Source organism: Carassius gibelio, chromosome B19, assembly GCF_023724105.1.
Source record: "Carassius gibelio isolate Cgi1373 ecotype wild population from Czech Republic chromosome B19, carGib1.2-hapl.c, whole genome shotgun sequence".
Classification (NCBI taxonomy): domain Eukaryota; kingdom Metazoa; phylum Chordata; class Actinopteri; order Cypriniformes; family Cyprinidae; genus Carassius; species Carassius gibelio.
The window spans coordinates 31,507,598-31,526,760 of record NC_068414.1 but is presented as its reverse complement, the minus strand read 5'-3'; the positions used below and the strand labels follow the sequence as shown (position 1 = coordinate 31,526,760).

Genomic DNA, 19,163 nt, shown 5'->3' with positions numbered 1-19,163 from the left:
GAGCCAGATTTTAAAGAAAAAGAGGGACACGTGGAATAATTTTTGAGGTTATGGGTCGTCTGAGTTAAACTTGTACTGAACCCAGAATATTCCTTTCTCATTAATCTTTTTAATACATCATGAATGATCAGTGACAGTGCAAAAGATGAACATAAAAACACAATACATCAAGAATCAGACAGTCATAGCTGCTAATTATCACAAATGAAAGACATGATCGAAGAGGAGGAGACTGAGATAAGAAACAAATGAAAGAGGAGAGGCAGTGAAAGAACGAGATAAGACAGAACGTGAGTTTGTGGAAGATTAGAGACAGACAGATGCTCAACACATTTAAATTCTGCTCACTTTCGGTGGGAGCAGAAGGAGACACGGCCGCTAATAGTTGCTTTTGTTCCTCAAATTTAATAATAAGGGCGAAAATGATAACCTGTATATCATTAATTGTGCATTTTCTGGGCCACTGAATTCTGAGTAGCAGTGATGAGGGACAAATTGTGTGGAGGTGAGGAACAATTATGAAAACCACAAGTCGCCTGAACTATAAAAGCTTTAGGAAGTACAGAGGAAAAACTGTCAGTCTGCACGAAAGCTGTTCGGTGGCTTTCAAGCTCTGACTGCACATTTAATAACTGAATGCAATCCTGAAAATGCTAATGTTATTTCATTTGTAAGCAAATATTCTAATTATCTGCTTTATAAAGCCATTTCACAATCACATTCAGTATAGAATCATGATTGACTCATTTTCTCTAGAGGACAATTTGCTTAAAAACACTAACAAGGTAGAACACAAAACAGCTAACAGCCTTTTCTTTCAAAAGCAACTTTTGGGTGGTTGCTAGGATGCTCTGGGCAGTTGCTAGGCAGTTAATGGAATGTTCGGGGTGTTTTCTGGGTGTTTGCCAGGCTTTCTTTCTTTTCAACCAAAAATTAATTTTACATTTACATTTATTCATTTAGCAGATGCTTTTATCCAAAGCGACTTACAGATGAAGACAGTGGAAGCAATCAAAAACAACAAAAAGAGAAATGATATATAAGTGCTATAACAAATCTCAGTTAGGTTAACACAGTACACGTAGCATGGGATTTTAAATAATATAATAAATAAAAAGAAAACAGATAGAATTAAAAAAAGAATAGAGCAAGCTTGTGTTAGAGGTCTTTACACATACACACACACACACACACACACACACACACACACACACACATACAATTGCATAATTAATTAAAAGAAAATAGAATACAAAAAGATTAGAAAGGTAGAATTTTTTAAAGAATAGAATTAGAATAGTGAATAATTAATTTTGTCATTAATTATTCACCTTCGTGTTTTTTTCAAACCCAAACAAAGAAAAACCATAACAACTTTCATTTTGGCATTTTATTCAAGTGCTGGGTTCACACATGCTCATATAAGTGACTTTTTTGGTCTTCAGTTCGAGTCTGATCTGTTTCCTAAGTTCAGTGATTTTGGAGGAACTGGAGTGCACAAATCAGCATCATATGATCATATACAACAGTATTTTGGCTCATTTCGAGTCAGAGTGACTGTAAGGCTTCCAAAAGTGATTTTTTTGTTTTTTGTTTTGTAACAAACAGTTTTAGATGGTTCAGTTTGGTGAGCTGGCTCAAATGGTCCATTAAAAATAACCTGTTCAACAGAATGATTCTTTTGCAAACCTTGCATCACTCTGCGGTTTTTGATCATTTTTTAGTTTCTTGCACCAACCGATCATTTCGCTTCATAAGACCTCAAGATATCATCAGGAGCCATTGGTATTCATTTTGTGCTCCTTGACATGCTTTTTTATTCTCAAGAACCAACCACTTGGATTATTATGAATCACCAAGGACCACGGTGTCAGCTAAAAATATGCAGTGACACTTTATTTTAAGGTGTCCTTGTTACACATTACATGTGCTTACTATTAAATTATGCATTATTACATGCATGTAACCCTAAGCCATATACCTAACCATGGTTAATTAATATTACTCAGTACTTAAATGCATACTAACACTGTAACAAGGACACCTTAAAATAAAGTGTAACTAAATCTGCTTTACTGTTCTACTGAAGGAAAAAAGTCTTGGATGACCTGAGGGTGAGTGAACAAACAGTAGATTTTAGTTTTTTGGGTGGACTGTCCCTTTAAGTACACTGCACCATTTAACAACATATGGTCTACAGACTGAAAGAGCCTGTTTTACCTGCTTGGTCGCAGCATCAGAGAGGTTCCTCAGGGTCCACAGGCAGTTCTGTGTCAGGCGCTGACTCGAACCTGTGAGATGTTGGCCGAGAGCCTGCATACCTCCTGCCAAATGGAGAGAAAAAGGCTTAGAGTCCATATTTATCGGACACAGCCACAAAAAAAAGAAGAAAGGACAGAACTATCCAGCTACACAACCTGCTCTAAAAAGAAGAAGGCTGTATTTCTCCATGGATTAGCCATTGTCTGCCAAAGGGAGAGAAATGTCTTTTGGAGTCTGTGCAGATAAACTAAAAGCCACATGGCTTAGGAAGATAAAAGAGGGGAGGAGATTAGGAGACATCCTTGAAAACTGCCTCTCATCCAGTGTTGTAACTACCAGATCCTAAGCGCTTTCTCAAGACGGGCATACCTCATATGGGAAGACGCCATAACTGTGAAGACTTTTCTGAGAACAGCTCTGGCAGGCATGAAAGAGCGAGATATTTTAGCCCTGCAACCTTTGTCGTTGTATATCGAATGACTGCTGCGAAGCGGTCCTGACAGGTGTGTTTGATAAAAGTGGGTTTTTACATTACAGCTCCTGTAATATTAGTTTGAATGGAAAATCTACTTGAGTTGAGTTCAATGGCTAATTCATGTGTTGTTGGGTTTAACACACGTGCTGTTGAAATGTCGAGTCATGGTGTTCATGATGCAGATTCAACTTGGTTTTATAATGTGTCCCAATCCCATTTTCCTTCTCTCCTCCAAAAATGTGGTACTCTCCACTGTCTTTCACAGTCATAAAAACCGGAAAATATTAGTCATGGTACAGTAATAAAAAGAAAAGCTACAGCAATTTTCTAATGATTTCTGGCCATGCTGCGCAAAGAAGCCCAGAAAGCTGAATCATCCATCGATTTGCATTCAAAGATTTTTTCAAAACTATGTTGTTGTTTTTTTTTTTAATAATGCTCTTATTCAGCAAGGCATTAAAGACATTTATAATGATACAAAATATATTATTAGAATGGTTTATAGAATTGTCACGTGACAAACAAATGAAAATCCTCTGTAGCAATCGCAGAAATAATTAATAAAGTTAAGGCAAATACATTCATTAGAAGTGGGGGAAAAAAAGGCAAAAAGCTCCCAACATCCTCAGACAAAGAACCCAGGCAAAATGAGAAGGAGATTGCGATATTAAAGAGAAATTATACAAACACTCCCAAGAGAACAGTACTTGGGAATGAAAGAAAAAGAGATAAGAATATTCCTCTAGGGTCTAAGAAAAAAAAAGGGGAAAAGAGCGTTATAAGAAGAATGTAAGACACACATTCACTCACCAGCGTCAACAATAGCCGGCTTGTTGCTTGGACAGACAGAAAGCACCTTCAGGACTCTGCTGGTGGTCCACAGGAGCTTCTCATAGTTGTGGTTTCTCATAATGAACACCAAGCTTTCTGGCCCACCATTTGCCAGGATGATCAACTGTGAAAAGAGAAAAAGCACACAGATTAAGGGTAAAATATCCTCTATGCAAGCACTCTCTCTGTCTCTGAGGCTGGAGATGATATGACACCTTGCTCTCCTGATTGCCGTAAGACAGCAGCTGCAGACAGTCTGTGGTGATGGCCAGGAACTTGGGGTTGGTTTTTTTCAGAAGAGGGACCATCCTTTGCAGTCCATCGGCCAGACGCACCGCCATCTTGGCTCCCTCCTGGTGCAGTAACAGGTTGTGTAACGTGGTGATGGCGTAGAACAGCACTGACTCCATAGGGGAACTGAAGAAAGAGGATTTATACCATTTTTCTAAATTCGACAGATTTTAACACCCCGAACCACCATGATGAAGCTTTCATTAGCTTTCCTATCATATGTAGCTGAAAAACTTGTTATTAAAATGTGATCTGTAAAATATTTACTGTCTACTAAGTTAATTAAGTAGCGTTTGCTTAAAAGGGTTAAAAAAGTGAATTATGTATTTTTTGCAAAAAAAAAAGTGAAAGGCAAAAAAACAGTTCTTGAAGTTCTTCAAAACATGAAGGAGCAAAAGATGAAAATTATTAATAGTACATTATTAATAATACATAACACATGTATACTTCCTATTTTTCATTTTTTACTAAATATTTCTGATTAAGGGAAAGAGAGATGAACATTATTATTATTATTATTACAACTATGCTGATTAATAATATTATTTATTAACTAATAAAATAAATGAAAATGGCTTATTATTTAAAATGAAATATCAAAATTAAGCATTGTTATTAAAGCTATTATTATAGATTATATAATAAAACACAAATTAACAATTTTCATTTTCATGAACATTAATATTAACAGAATTTTGATTATTATCAATGATTAAATATTATGTAAATAATAAATTTATTATTACAATACATTATAAATATATTGTCATATATAGTTGTTATGTTATTATAGATATTTTAATATAATAAACTTCAATAACAACTTAATTGTTGCTTTTGATTTCATACCATTAAAATGCATCTGTCAATATTCTTTCCACAGTATCCCAGACCTCAGTTTGAAGCGAAAAGTACTATATTATTTATTGTTTACATTTCCTTTTACAGGTACAGCTCAAATACAGCTTAGAGAAAAACACACAGACCTGCCATCAGTTATCAAGATGCACAAACAGCAATGTTTTCCCAGAGCTACAGAAAAACCAGTCTACAAATGGCTTGCTTCCAGTCGTCTGTGCATATTAATCTACATCATAAAAGAGTGTCTTCACACCAGAAAAATTACACACCACACACACCACCTTTAATCAAAGCAGTCGCATGCAGCAACCTTTAAGATATCATCCTTGAGCAAGACATTTAGCCACAGACTGCAGCGAGCAGACTGTCGCTGTAACTTAATATGGTGATACCCTGTCAAAGTTGCGGCGGCCCTGGATGCATGGTCGTAAAGATCCTGCTCTACTCTATTATCTCAACATCTGCTGCAAATGGGCTTTCTGACAAAGCTAATTTCCCATCAGAGTCCAAATATATCTGTAAAATACAGCTCTGCTATAGCCCTCACTGCAGTCTAGTGGACACTTAGTTTCATATACAGAAAAAGTACACACTGTCCTGCTTTAGCATTGTTCAGTCACAGCATTCATCAAAATGCACCAGAGGTTAGGAGATGAAGGAAATGCAAATGAATGTGCACCACAACCAGAGAAGACCTAAGCACGCTCACCAAGCTTAATACACGACAGGTTGACCAAACCCGAAGCGGAAGGATTATGACTTCCCTGCTGACCGTCTTAAAACCAGCGTGAGTTTCTATGCCGGTCCAAGCTGGTTAGAGCTGGTTTTGGTGATGCATGGTCCGTCTAAGGGCTCTCAAAGGAACTGCGAGCGTCCATCAAACGTTTGCCACTATTCAAACGAAACCATTTGTCTGTCCATGTACAGTCAAGGGACTAATTAAAACATGAAAGCATTAGACCGGCAAGGTATCTGTCGTTCATCATTTATCTAATATCACAGATACAGAAGTCAACACTGGGTATCTGCCTTTTCAGAGATAAAAACGTGATATTTATTAGCCTTTGATATTCAGTTCTCTGAGATGGCTTTTATCATTTTACATGAAAACATTATTTGGACCAAACATCGATTTTTATGACGTAGATGTGTAAAGCACAGATCTTGTTGAAATAGTCCATTTCAATGTTTTACAAATACTGTTTTCTTATAAGAATATTTATTTAATCATTTATTAATATGAAACAATATACACATTATATATTTGTGTATCTGTCATTGCATTACAAATATATATATATACATATCTTTTTATTTTTGAAACATTTCTAATTTATTTCTATAAAATCTTTATTTTATGTATTTATTCAAGATTACTTAAATTTAAAATTACTTAAAATTTTAAATAAATAATAATATAATTGATTTAATATATTTGTTATATTAATGACATTTATTATATATTTGGTATTTTGTTTTATATATATATATATATATATATATATATATATATATATATATATATATATATATATACATTAAAATCAATTATATTATTTTGTCTTTACATTATATTATACAGCCAATTCAACCTAAAATAATACACTTGAAACAATAAAGAAGTTACAGTTAAAATTTTTTTAATGTCTATTACATTTGCTCAATGTATATATATATATATATATATATATATATATATATATATATATATATATATATATATATATATATATATATATATATATAAATGCTCAATGTATAAATATATACGTTAACTGAAATATAACAAAATCCAAATCCAAATTTTTTTTCTTATATTCTGGCTGGCATGTAAATGTATCACATTAAAGAAGTAAAACACCATGAGTTAAATCCTCAGGCACACACTGACCTGAGCATGCGCACTAGTGCAGGGATGCCGCCTGATTTGAAGATGGCCAGCAGTCCCTCGCGCTGGTGGGAGAGGCTGTGCAGGACGCTGGCAGCGCAGCGTGCCGTCTCCAGGTCTCCGGTGTTCTGCATGGCCCTCACCACAGCCGACACCATCTGAGGAGACTGCATGAGCACACGGCGAGACGCCTCCTTCCGCGTAAGCTGGTTCACAATCAGTGCTGCCTTGTTTACCACCACCTGCAACAGTAAAAGAAAATCTTGCACGTCAAAAAAAAACTTTATGTTCAGCAAGTCTGGTATTCAGATGTATCCGTCTAATCATAAGCAGTTTATTTAAAGGAACAGTTCACCTAAAATTTTACATTTGCTAAAAATAAGTACTTAGCTTCAGGCTATCCATTATGTAAATGAGTTTGTTTCTTTTTGGGAACAGATTTGGAGAAATTTAGCAATACATCAGAAAACGGATCCTTTGTAGTGAATGGGTGCCGTTGGAATGAGAGTCGAGAAAGCAATATTATGGGTAGATGACTCATATATTTAGCCCACAAGCAACAGTTTAAAATAATATAAAAAAAAATGTCTTAATGATGGATTTTTGTTTCTTACATGCGTCTGCTTCAAAATATGTGAATTGATGGAATGGAGTGGTGTGGATTAATGTGATGTTTTTATCAACTGTTTGGACTCTCATTCTGACGGCACCCATTCACTCCAGAGGATCCATTGGTGAGTAAGTGATGTGATGCTACATTTCTCCTAATCTCTCCAAGAAACAAACTGATCTACATCTCAGATGGCCTTGGGGTGAGTAAATGTTCAGAAAATAATAATTTTTGGGTGAACTGTTCCTTTAAGGAACCAAATTCCACGACTAATGACTCATCACAGTATTAAAATTGCTCAATGTATATAAAACTGGAAAATGTGTTCTCGAAAGAAGAAACTGTAAAGTGTTAATATGCAAAAACATGCAAAAATATGCAAAACTATTCACACGGCGTGAATAGAAAAATGGAGAAATATGGTTTCTAAATGTTTTTAGACTTTCAATGGTTGCATGCGCTCGGCAGCCAGTAATTTAACTTGGAAAATAGATCAAATCTTAAACTTGTTTTTCACATCATATCGTAGCACATTTCAGTCCTTTATTTCACCTTTATTTCCCCCCTTTTACATTTCTAGTTCATCCTGTGAGATTATTTGGAAAGATTATGGAAATATTCAACTCATACTATCACATGCACTCCCCTTTTAATTCTCTGAAAAAGACAGCTAGTAATACAAAACATGAATCTCTGACTGTCTTACTCCAGATCATTTAAGATATCAGCTCAAGTGGGATACCAACATAACAAAAGGTGCAGATTTTGCAGAACTGTACTGTTTTATCACAGTTCTTGGCTCAGTGGGATAACTGTATGAATATTTTCATTCCCTCATCTGTTATTGTACCTGGTCCTCGTCGGCCAGCAGTTTGGTGAGCTCTGGAACGGCGCGGGTGGCCAGCTCAGCATCATCCTGATAGTTGATGAGATGGACGATGGCTGTTTTGAGGAGCTGCGAGGGCTCGGCCAGTCTCTGCACATTGGTGGGCTGGTCTGGATTGCTGTGTGCGCTGAGCGCCGTCTCTCCCTCCACCAGCGTCTCGGGGAACATGGCCGCACGCACTCGCTGAGCTCGGGTTAGACTGTACTGAGCCTCCAGATCTGAGCACAGATGAAGATAAAGAGGCGTATTAAACCAACAAGCCCCTCCAGGTGATGCATTACAGTCATTTTAACACTTATTACTCAGTAATATCATTGGTTCGACAGCACTGATTCTATTGAGAAACAACTTGAACTGAGCAGCACAAGTACTATCTGCAGAGCTGCTTTATAGCTGAGGCAAACTGAGAGTGTTTAATGAAACCATAATAAAGTCTGCATAACTGATTCTTTTACTTTGCTATTTAACACTGTGAAGCTGCTTTGAAGCAATCTAAATTATACAAAGTGCTATATAAATAATGACAACATTTTTATGAGGTGTTTAACATTTAAAATATTTGTAAAATATCTTAAATGTGAAGTGTGCTATTTCTATGACACTAAGTGCAACAGTGTGGCTCAGAAATACGCTCCAGCTTCACATAATAATAATAAAAGCAATTATAATAATCATGTTATAATTGTATTTAAAATATTACATTTATCACTTCCCCCACCAATCAATTTATTATTATTATTATTATTATTATTATTATTATTATTATTATTATTATTATTATTATTATTATTATTATTATTATTATTATTATTATGTTTCCGAATCAGTGCTACAATTTTTGGGACTTTCTGTATCACACTTCGGCTTCACATAGTAATACAAATAATAATAAATAATAATAATAATGCTATTATTTTTATTAAAATATTACCTTTATCACTTCTTTCACTGATTAATATATTATTATTATTATTATTATTATTAATTGCTTCTTCTGACAATAACTGACTGTACCTAATTTTGCAGACTTGGTGAATTAATCTAGAATCAATGTGCCGTCACAGGTGTGCACTAATTGGCTATTTTACCATCTATAGGAGCTCAAACGTGGCTTGTCCAATTAGATTTCGTATGCCATAATATTATAACACACATTGCATCACACTATATTTTGTAGAGTGATGCAGTACAGACGTGGTTAAGGGCACATTTAATAACAGAATAGATTGACACCAGAGAACCAGAGGTGGGAATAATGGCAGCGCGCCTGTGACTCTCCGAATAAAGTGCAATCCATGCTGGAAGCATCGCGAGCGTCTGAAAGGGGTCTGCGGAGGTTCTGTTGTGATAGCAATAATGTTCGAACCATAAAAAGTGAACCTACTGAACTGAGTGTTTGGATGAGTTTCTAAATGTCACTGGCTCTGGGAGGACAATAAATTTGCAGCTCTCTTCCAAACTATGCAAGCACACATGCTGCCATAGTGAAGAATCTATTTTAAAATCCCCAGATATTTACAAGTGACGACATGCACCATGACAACAACGAATAATGAGAAAACCACAGGTACATTTAATATGCATCTCGTAGAGATGAAAGCAATAAAGGGAAAGTTCACCCAAAAATGAATATTTGCTGTTAGTTTACTCACCATCAGTCCATCAAAGATGTAGGTGACCTTTTTCTGGAGTTAAACAGTAAAGAAGATTTTTAGCTGTAAACGTGTTCTTGATGATTCAAATAATGCAATTCAATGGCTATTGGTTTTTAAGAATAAAAAAAGGACAGGGAACACCAAATTAAAACCTGTGTCTCCTGACGATATATATTTGGATCTTATAACGCAAGAAACTGAGCACTATTCACAGCATTATTACCTGTAATCCAGAGCCACAGGAAAATAGTGAAACTCTTTCGGAAACTTTACTTCTATGAACTTGTTCAATTCAGTAATTTGTTTATGTAATCATGCAATGACATCACGTACACGCAATTATATTAAAGCAACCAATAAGTGGATGCTTTAGATGTATAAAGCACATAAAGTGAACAAACCAAATTGTTTCCTCAGTTCAGATTGTTGGAGGAAAAAGCATAAAATCAGCATCATAGGATCATATACGCTGGTATTTTGGCTAATTTCAAGTCAGAATGACTGTCAGGCGTCCGAAAGTGAGTTTTGATCAAGTTACTTGTAGATCTTTGCTGCACATGCTTCAGTCTGATTCGGTGAACTGGTTCAAAGAACTGATTCAAAAGAATGATTTGTTTGCGAACTGACTCCAGACCATTTGCCAGGGACTCTGGGTTACAGATAATAATGTTGTAAATGATGTTCAGTTTCTTGCAGACTGATTGTTTTGCTTCATAAGACCTCATTATATCATCAGGAGCCACAGGTTTTCATTTTGTGTTGCCCGTATATGCTTTTTTGACTCTCAAACAAAGGCAAAACATGGTCAGGTCAAAGTGTTTGAATAATATTTTGTCAAAATGTATTTTAATTTTTTTTAAATACATTTTACTGGTAGTCCACCACTGTATGAAGAATTTTTGGGTATAATACGCCACCGTTTACTTTATTTTGCTATACTCACTTTCGTTAAACTATAGTGCCCTGCACCCACTAGTAAAATAATATAAAAAATTATATCTGGTGTCAGAATAATTTTTGGTTTGACTGGATTAATTCTTGTTAAAACTATAAAGTAATTCAGTCAAGAGCAGTGCATGATTTTCTTTCTTTCATTTTCTTGAATTAACATTAAGGACACCGACAGCAGACAGTAAATTAGGCGCGGTCACTTTAAGAGACAATGCATCCAATATAATGATACTCAACCGATTTCTTTCTCAACTGCTTACTTTTACTTAAAGCTGCAGTAGGTAACTTTTGTAAAAATGTATTTTTTACATATTTGTGAAACCTGTAATTATGTCCTGACAGTAGAATATGAGACAGATAATCTGTGAAAAAATCAAGCTCCTCTGGCTCCTCCCAGTGTCCTATTGTCATTTGCAGAAATTAATCCGCTCCCGGTGAGAAACAACCAATCAGAGCTGCGGTCCGTAACTTTTTTATGTGTTCAAAATGTACAAAATGTATATAATAAGTGAGTATGAATCCATTTTCCAAACCGTGTTTTTAGCTTACCCTGAATCACTAGGGTGCACCTATAATAAGTGTTTATACTCGGACTATTTTAGATTGCTTCGGGGGTACCGCGGCGGAGTAACCCAGTACCTTTGTGATTCTTCATAGACATAAACAGAGAGAAGTAGTTCCGGCTACGATGTTCTTCCGCAAGACGCAAGCAGTTCTGTTTATTAACCGCTAGAGCGTCAAAAGTTCCCTACCGCAGCTTTAAGACATATCCGACAGTTTTTCAAACTGCTCAACTACTCAAAATGCTTTCCAAGATGGGTATTTTGACATACTTTGTATATATTTGTCAGTACAAGAGCAAGAAGAGGTAAATCACATGAAAATGATAAGCTTTCGTGATGATGGGAAGCAGTTGCCCGTTAACTGTCCTCATCGTCTTTTTAGGCTGACCTCAGCCAGTTGATTGAGATTGCCGGGGGACCTCCTTCAGCTGTGGGCCCCTATAATCATCAGCACCTTTCACCCCACTAGCAATGGCCCTGCCAGGGACCACAGTTTCAACTTAAAATCTGTACTGTTCAATAGCAGAAAGAAAGTCAAATATATCTTGGAAGGCCTGAGGGTGAACAAATTAACAACAAATGTTCATTTTTGGGTGACTATCTCTTTAATGCATATCCTTACATAGACTGTGTACTTTTTATGTCTAAGAAAGCAACCCCCCCCCAAAAAACACACACACATTCTGAATGTTGCACAAGTCCAGTGAAACGACACAGCCCTTGTGGAAGGGCTACATGCCACTGACTCGAATGTGAAATTTCGGAGATCCTCGGGTCATATAATTCATCAAAATGTTGCGGAGAGGCGGATGGAGACCTTTGGAGAGCACGCATTACCTGTGGCGTTCTCGCCAGCGCTGGCACTGACGCTGTCCTCATCTCGAATGGTGGTGGCTCCCGACTGAATGCCCGAGTCTGGGGCGTAAAACGTCTGCTGCCACTCCTCCACCTTCACAGCGCCCTCTGCCTCACTCACTGCAGGAGATGAGCAGCAATATTAGTCAATATTTGACAAAGGCTTAGCGCTTCATTTCAAATAGAGTCAGCAGATGTGTTTCACTAAAAATAATTAGCTAATTCAAATTTGTGGGATTTTAGCATCGTATATTTTCCAGAGTGTCTATTTACATTAAGTGCAAATAGCCCGTCTTGTTGGCAGAGGCTATTTACACTTGCTCCACCCACAAATGTGTGATTTGGCTAGTCAACACTACAAAAGAAACTCCAGGTGTCATTAGCTGTATTGGTGTAGATGGGGTTCGAATCTGGGTTTTGGCATACTAATATATATATATATATATATATATATATATATATATATATATATATATATATATATAATTTGCAATTATTATATAATTATCGAATATATTATTAAATTATGCAATTAAAGGCTACATGAATTGTTAATAATAATATTAACCATAATAAAAATAATAATTATTGTTAAATAAAATTGTTTAAATTTAATGTGTATTTATATTTATATATATATATATATATATATATATAAACACACATTAAATTAAATTACAACATTAATATAAAACTAATAAGCAAACTATTGACATTGACCTGAAAAAAGAAATTCACATGCAGCTCATGTGTTGCTCTTATTAAAATATAAAGGAGGACTGAATGAAATGCTGTGACATTGAGTTTTATGCTAATTTTATTCTCTTAATTTTTTCTGCTGTTAATATCATTTATTAATTTGTATTAATATGAATCCACATTAAATGGCAACGCTGGACTCAGATGTTTGGATTTTATTGTATCTTCATGCCAGTTTATATCTGTTTATCATATCCAATATAACAAAAAATGTACATTTAAGAAAATTGATGAAAAGAACATTTGAAAACATGAAACTTAGCGATCCTTAAAAGATTAAACTTACTTTGCAGTGACATCACCACTGTCCAGCCTTAATTCAACCTGTGGTAAAACACAGAGAGAAGACTTAGACTGCATAGAGAACAGGAGGGATGCAGTATGAATGCAGTGATCTGCAATGTGAAGTGACAGCATGCACCAGTTTAGAGCGAAAAGCACCACTGGGACTTAAAAATAGTGAGCAGGCAATGCTATTTATAAAACTACTGCATAGAACGATCGCACAAATCATAGTAGCTTCCCCAAAGTGGAAATTCAAAGCTTCATTTGTAGTTCTGAGCAGGTCGATGGGACCTACAGTTTACAGTTTATATTCCCAAGGACTGAGAGTCTCGAGAGTCTTTTCAGTGAAGGTTTCTGTTTTTAATGTCTGCATCCTTCATGACTATAAATAGCACAGACTACAGGCAGAGATATGACTGGAGGTGCGAGGCATGATGAATAAACACGACACCTTCATCTGACCCCACTTCAGCAGCAAAAAAGCCTCTGAGCCGTGAACTTAACACTCAACATTCATTTCAGAAAGAAAAAGTCACGAAAGACACGTTCACAAGAATGTCACCAGCCTTGCAAACAAACAGTGAGAAGAAGTTCTGTATCCATGCTTTTGCAATATTATATTTCTTAACAAATCTGAACCTAAACTATTAAAGGGGTCATATGATGCGATTTCAAGTTTTCCTTTCTCTTTGGAGTGTTACAAGCTCTTGGTGAATAAAGAAAATCTGTAAAGTAGCAAAGACTAAAGTCTCAAATCCAAAGAGATTTTCTTTATAAATTGTAAGACTTGTCCACGCCCCACCCCCGAAACGTCTCGTTTAAACACGCCCCCACATGTCTACCTCACGATGTGGGAAGATTTGCATAACGCCACAAGAATGTTCAAGCAAAACAAAAAAGGCGTAAACTTTGTTCTTGCTGTTTTTGATCTTAGCTACAGAGCTTGTTACTTTTCAGTAATCTAAATTTTATAAAGACAGTAGAATGGTTTCATGGCCATAAACCATTTTTCCTGGAATTATAAGAAGTGATAACTTTATTGAAAGTTGATAAGTTAATATTACGGCCGTTTGCTGGACAAACCACTGTTTGATTTGCGGTAATTCACAGTAAGAGATATCACTTTAATTGATATGAAGAATGGGATATTGACATATTAATGAGTAAATTACAGTGCCTTGTAATGAGTTATTGATATATACAATTGACCTATTTTTCATCTTGAATAATTTTAATGTAACTGTCATATGAGATATATATATATTAATCCTATTCCTGATTAATTATTAAAACTCCCTATATATGATTTGAGTTAATTTTAATGTACAACCCAGTGCGGCTACAGAGGACTGTTCCTGGTCCTGGGAGAGAAGACTACAATGCCGACTGTTCTGACTCACAGTCTGTAAGTACGTTTACTTATGTAAAGGATTTGCCACTGATGATTCAAACGCGAGTTTTGAACAGTGTAGAGCACCGGTTCTCAATTCCAGTCCTCATGAGCCCCTGTTCTGCACATTTTGTATGTTTCTCTTATGGCTTTGGACGATTGTTCTATTTGAACGTAAGTGCACTGCAAAGTTGACATCACATGATATTCCCCCATGATTCCAGTTCGAAGCAAACATGTATGTTCCATTCAAAGTGCAGTTAAGTGTGTGAGACATGAATTTAAATTGTATTTATTTACAGAGGTATATGATATCACACTTGACCGTGTGTGAAGATGTTGCACAGTGCAAATCCAGGAATGAATGTTACGAAGTGAAGTAAACTTCTGCTCAGGGAGTAGGGAGCAATGAACACTGTGAAGGGATGATGTAACAAATGGCTTGTTTGTAATGAGTTTTATTGTTTTTGTCTTGTAGCGCCGGAGTTCTGACCTGGACACGCATCACAGTACAGCAAGGGGCTTAACATTTCTGTCACACGCTTGAGGCCAATGAAGCACTGGCCAATCAGAGCGCACCTCACTTTTCAGACCGATGAGCTTCGTAAAAACTATATTAACATCATATGACCCCTTTAATACCAGGAGGGTTTGATCCCCATTTAAAGCTGGAATGCATCTCCAAGATTGCGCTGTTGAATAAAATAAAATAAAATAAATATTTATGAAAATAAAATACAATATTTTAATTATTATTTAAAAGATACAATTCTTATATTAATATAATAGCATGCTAATAGTGATTATTAATAAATTATGAATTTTATTTATTTAAATAAATATATCAAAAAGTAATATTTGTTAAAGCATCCATTTTACATTAATAACACTGAAAATAACTAAATATTAAAAAAGCATTTAATTTTTTTAAATAAAATGTATTGATTGCAACATCTACTATATCATTTTGACATTAATTACACCATCATATCATAACATTTACTATTACAGCATAAAGCTTTTGCTTTAATAACACTGAATATAACTCATCATATCATTTAAAAAATATATAACAATTCTTAATTCCTTAAAATATTTCAATAATATGATGTAGTAAAATTAAAATATTACATTCACTATATAATTATACTATTTATTTAAGCATGTAGTCTTACAATAATAACACTGGATCCAACTGTGATAAATTATTAAAAATATATAATGTTTATTAATAAAAATACAAATATTAAAATAAAATGTATTGTTTAATTATAATATTTACTATTAAATCAGATATAGTTTCTACATGAACAACACCAAAATTAACAGCGAAAATATAATTAAAAATATATAAATATAATGAATTATTAAAATTATCTGTCATTCATAGCAGTTTTCTTTCAATCCCCAGATAAAATACCACCAAAGATAATGCATTATAGAAGCCAGTATATACTTTTTCCAGCAGTTACAATTCATTGACTTTTATGATGACTTCTTGACCTTCATAAAAAATAAAAACTGTGTGAAAGAAAGAACATTTTGATTTCCGACTGTCAATATCTTCATTTCCTAATGCACCAAAATAACTCAAAGTAAAATCAGATGCTCTCTCTTGTATTAGTGATGTGGAAAGGAAGACTAGGAGCTGAATTTCAATAAGAATATAAAAACACTTGCAAGAGCGTATCATCAAAAATGAAACAAGAAAAGACACAATTTCTTTCACAAAAGCAGTGACTAATCCATTTTACCTCTTTGAACTACTTCCTCACGGTTCCACATCTTACAAGATCTTATTTGTTCTTTTTTTTGCTTCCTTCCATTTGGATTTAAATGGAATCCAGCTTTAAAAGGAACCTCTGTTTAGTATTCTCTCCAATATCTCGCTCCTGCCCTTTTCTCGTCTTCAGCTTCTCTTTATAAAACATCCCAGTATGAGTACAGTTTGCTGCTGTCCCTCAGTTCCATACAGCATATGGGGATTTGCTAACTGCTGTTATCACACCACGTGCCCTGCATTTTCCTCTCTCATTAATCACATCAACATACAGCTAGACACCAACACACAAACCCACACACACACAGAGTCATACAGCAGTCAAAAAACACCTTAAAACTGATGAAAATGGGAAGATGTCCTCAAATGATGAGCAGCAACGACACTGGAAAAACATTTAGCCTACTAGGCATTAAACACCCATTAATTATGCATGCACTGATTAATTAAAAAAAGTTTTCTGGGTTAACAAGGCTTAAGACGATGTGTGTATTGTGCCTTCCTCATTTTTACATCACATTACCATGCTTAATAGGCAGAGTTCATCCAAAAATTAAAAATTCGATGTGAAGGTTAGACATCGTTGATGGCAGCTTGTGTCAGTTTGATATGAAAGTTACTTTACAATGACATAAGCTTCCTAAAAAAAAAAAAAAGTTTCAGAAGACTTTAAAGGAATAGTTCATCCAAAAATGGAGATGAACTCACCCTCAGTCTATCTAAGATGTTGTTTCTTCATCTGAACGGATATGGAGTAATTTAGCATTACATCACTTGCTCACTAATGGCTCCTCTGCAGTGAATGGGTGCCGCCAGAATGAGAGTCCAAACAGCTGATAAAAACATCATAAAAACCCACAAGTAATCCAAGTTAAAAGCTGTGTGTTTGTAAGAAATCCATCAATAAGGCATTTTAAATTTGGGTTCTGGGCACAATTGAGTCTTTGATGCAGAACACTTTCTCAAGTAAAAATCCACCAACAATGCGTGTAAATGGTGCTTGATCTGTGGTATTGCTCCCCTGATTCAAACAAGACGACTTGTGTATTCATGTATAGGTGACTCGTTTAACGTTGTTTCTTACAAACACACAGCTTTTTGCTTCACAAGACATTCACTGAAGGACTGGAGAAATGTGGATCGATGTTTTTATCAGCTGTTTGGACTCTCATTCTGACGGCACCCATTCACTGCAGAGCATCCAGTGCTGAGCAAGTGACGGAATGCTACATTACTCCAAATCTGTTCTGATGAAGAAACAAACATGCTCTAAGGTTGAGTATCTTTTGGGTTGGATGTAATAAAGCGGCATGAATGTTTTCTTTTTGTACTTGCAAAGAAAAAAGAAAGTCACACTGTTTGGAACAACAAAGGGGTGAGTAAATGATGATAGAAGTGACAGAAACTATTCTTATAATATCTTGCTGATGAATGCAGACACAGAATACTGAGCTTTGCACATGTGATCAGGACGGCAGCACCAAAGAAGAAAATTACACTTGAGTGCTTTCATCTCAAAAATGAGATGTTGCATACAGGGTCCCAACTATGGTTTAAAATTCAGGGATGTGAACAAAAATGCTCTCCAACTCTTCAAAATCATACTAATCAGAACATACAGTACTGACATTTCATTTCTAAAGGCTCTCGGCCAGGCTGAAACTTCTAATTTAGAGTTAAGTGACGCAGATTTTGTGAATATGCATATAGAGTGACTTTATAGGCATGTCTTTGTCGAGAGTAAATTCGCAGCTTATCTAATAAAAATCATTCAGAAGCGTTTCTGAACAGTAATTTATTAGTGACAGCAGAGTCATTTACTTGAGTGCTGACTTCGTTAAAAATGACAAATTCCTGACATCAAATCTCGAAGAAAACTAAAACTTAAAATGTGTGATGTCTTTGGAAATGGGAAGAAAATGAATATATTTTTTATTAAAATGATTGCAAACAGGTTTCTTGAACACGCCTGCTATTGGCTGAACAAACAGCCATTGATAGTCAGGATGCAAAAAAACTAAAACTATTAAACATTATGAATTACTCATGAAAATATGTTTTCCTTGTATAAATATGGCTTTGCATATTATCCAACATGAGGTTTGTGTTAAAGGCTCCCTGCAGTTTTTCTAACAAAATAAAAACTAACATCTAACGTTTGAAAACAAAGAATATAGGTATTCAAATATTAGGTTTTTTCCTGTAAAATTAAATTATTATTATTATTATTATTATTATTATTATTATACATAGTAAATACTATATTTTATTGATTTATGTTTTATAATTTGAAATAACACTAATAATAATAATAATAATTTGTAAATAATTAATCTTTACATTTTAAAAACTAAACTAATAAATAAATATATAAATTACTGTTGAAATAATAGTGTTATTACTGTAAAATTAAAATAATAATTGTTGTTGTTGATAAACATTGTAATAATAATATGTTTTATGCATACTTTATTATGTTATAGTCATATATTCTACTTATTTAATTTATTATTATAAATAATAATAATAATAATCTTTGCAATTACAAAAGGGTTTCAGCACGACATGCTTGAACCCCTAATAATAAATCATTATTATTATTATTATTACTATTATTATTGTTATTATGATTATTATTATAAAGGCATACTAAATGAGGGGAAAACAGGTTTTCTTTCTCTTTTTTTTTTTTGTATTTGGCAGATCACATGCCTGAATATAAATAGACTGTATCTGCATATTTAGTATTTTTAACAAAATTAAATACTTTAAAAAGGAAAAATATAGAAGGTAGGCTTTAAAGAGACTGTGAGACAATGTT

The 19,163-nt window shown here is 34.7% G+C and overlaps 1 protein-coding gene across 2 annotated transcripts in view; it reads right to left on the bottom strand.

Moving 5' to 3' along the window:
- The window catches only part of LOC127979502 (junction plakoglobin), a 65,634-nt gene that overhangs the window by 17,652 nt on the left and 28,819 nt on the right, over nucleotides 1–19,163 (bottom strand). Inside the window, exons 1-8 of one of the 2 annotated variants that reach the window (XM_052585013.1) lie at nucleotides 16,317–16,524; nucleotides 13,174–13,211; nucleotides 12,111–12,248; nucleotides 8,069–8,322; nucleotides 6,612–6,850; nucleotides 3,784–3,985; nucleotides 3,548–3,692; nucleotides 2,221–2,324 (exon numbers count right to left, since the gene is read on the bottom strand). In XM_052585013.1, coding sequence (XP_052440973.1) covers nucleotides 2,221–2,324; nucleotides 3,548–3,692; nucleotides 3,784–3,985; nucleotides 6,612–6,850; nucleotides 8,069–8,322; nucleotides 12,111–12,248; nucleotides 13,174–13,186 — 1,095 coding nt within the window. In that variant the 5' untranslated portion in view covers nucleotides 13,187–13,211; nucleotides 16,317–16,524. Of the gene's footprint in view, nucleotides 1–2,220; nucleotides 2,325–3,547; nucleotides 3,693–3,783; nucleotides 3,986–6,611; nucleotides 6,851–8,068; nucleotides 8,323–12,110; nucleotides 12,249–13,173; nucleotides 13,212–16,316; nucleotides 16,525–19,163 lie in introns of those variants that run through there. The other variant, XM_052585012.1, reaches the window with a different exon arrangement.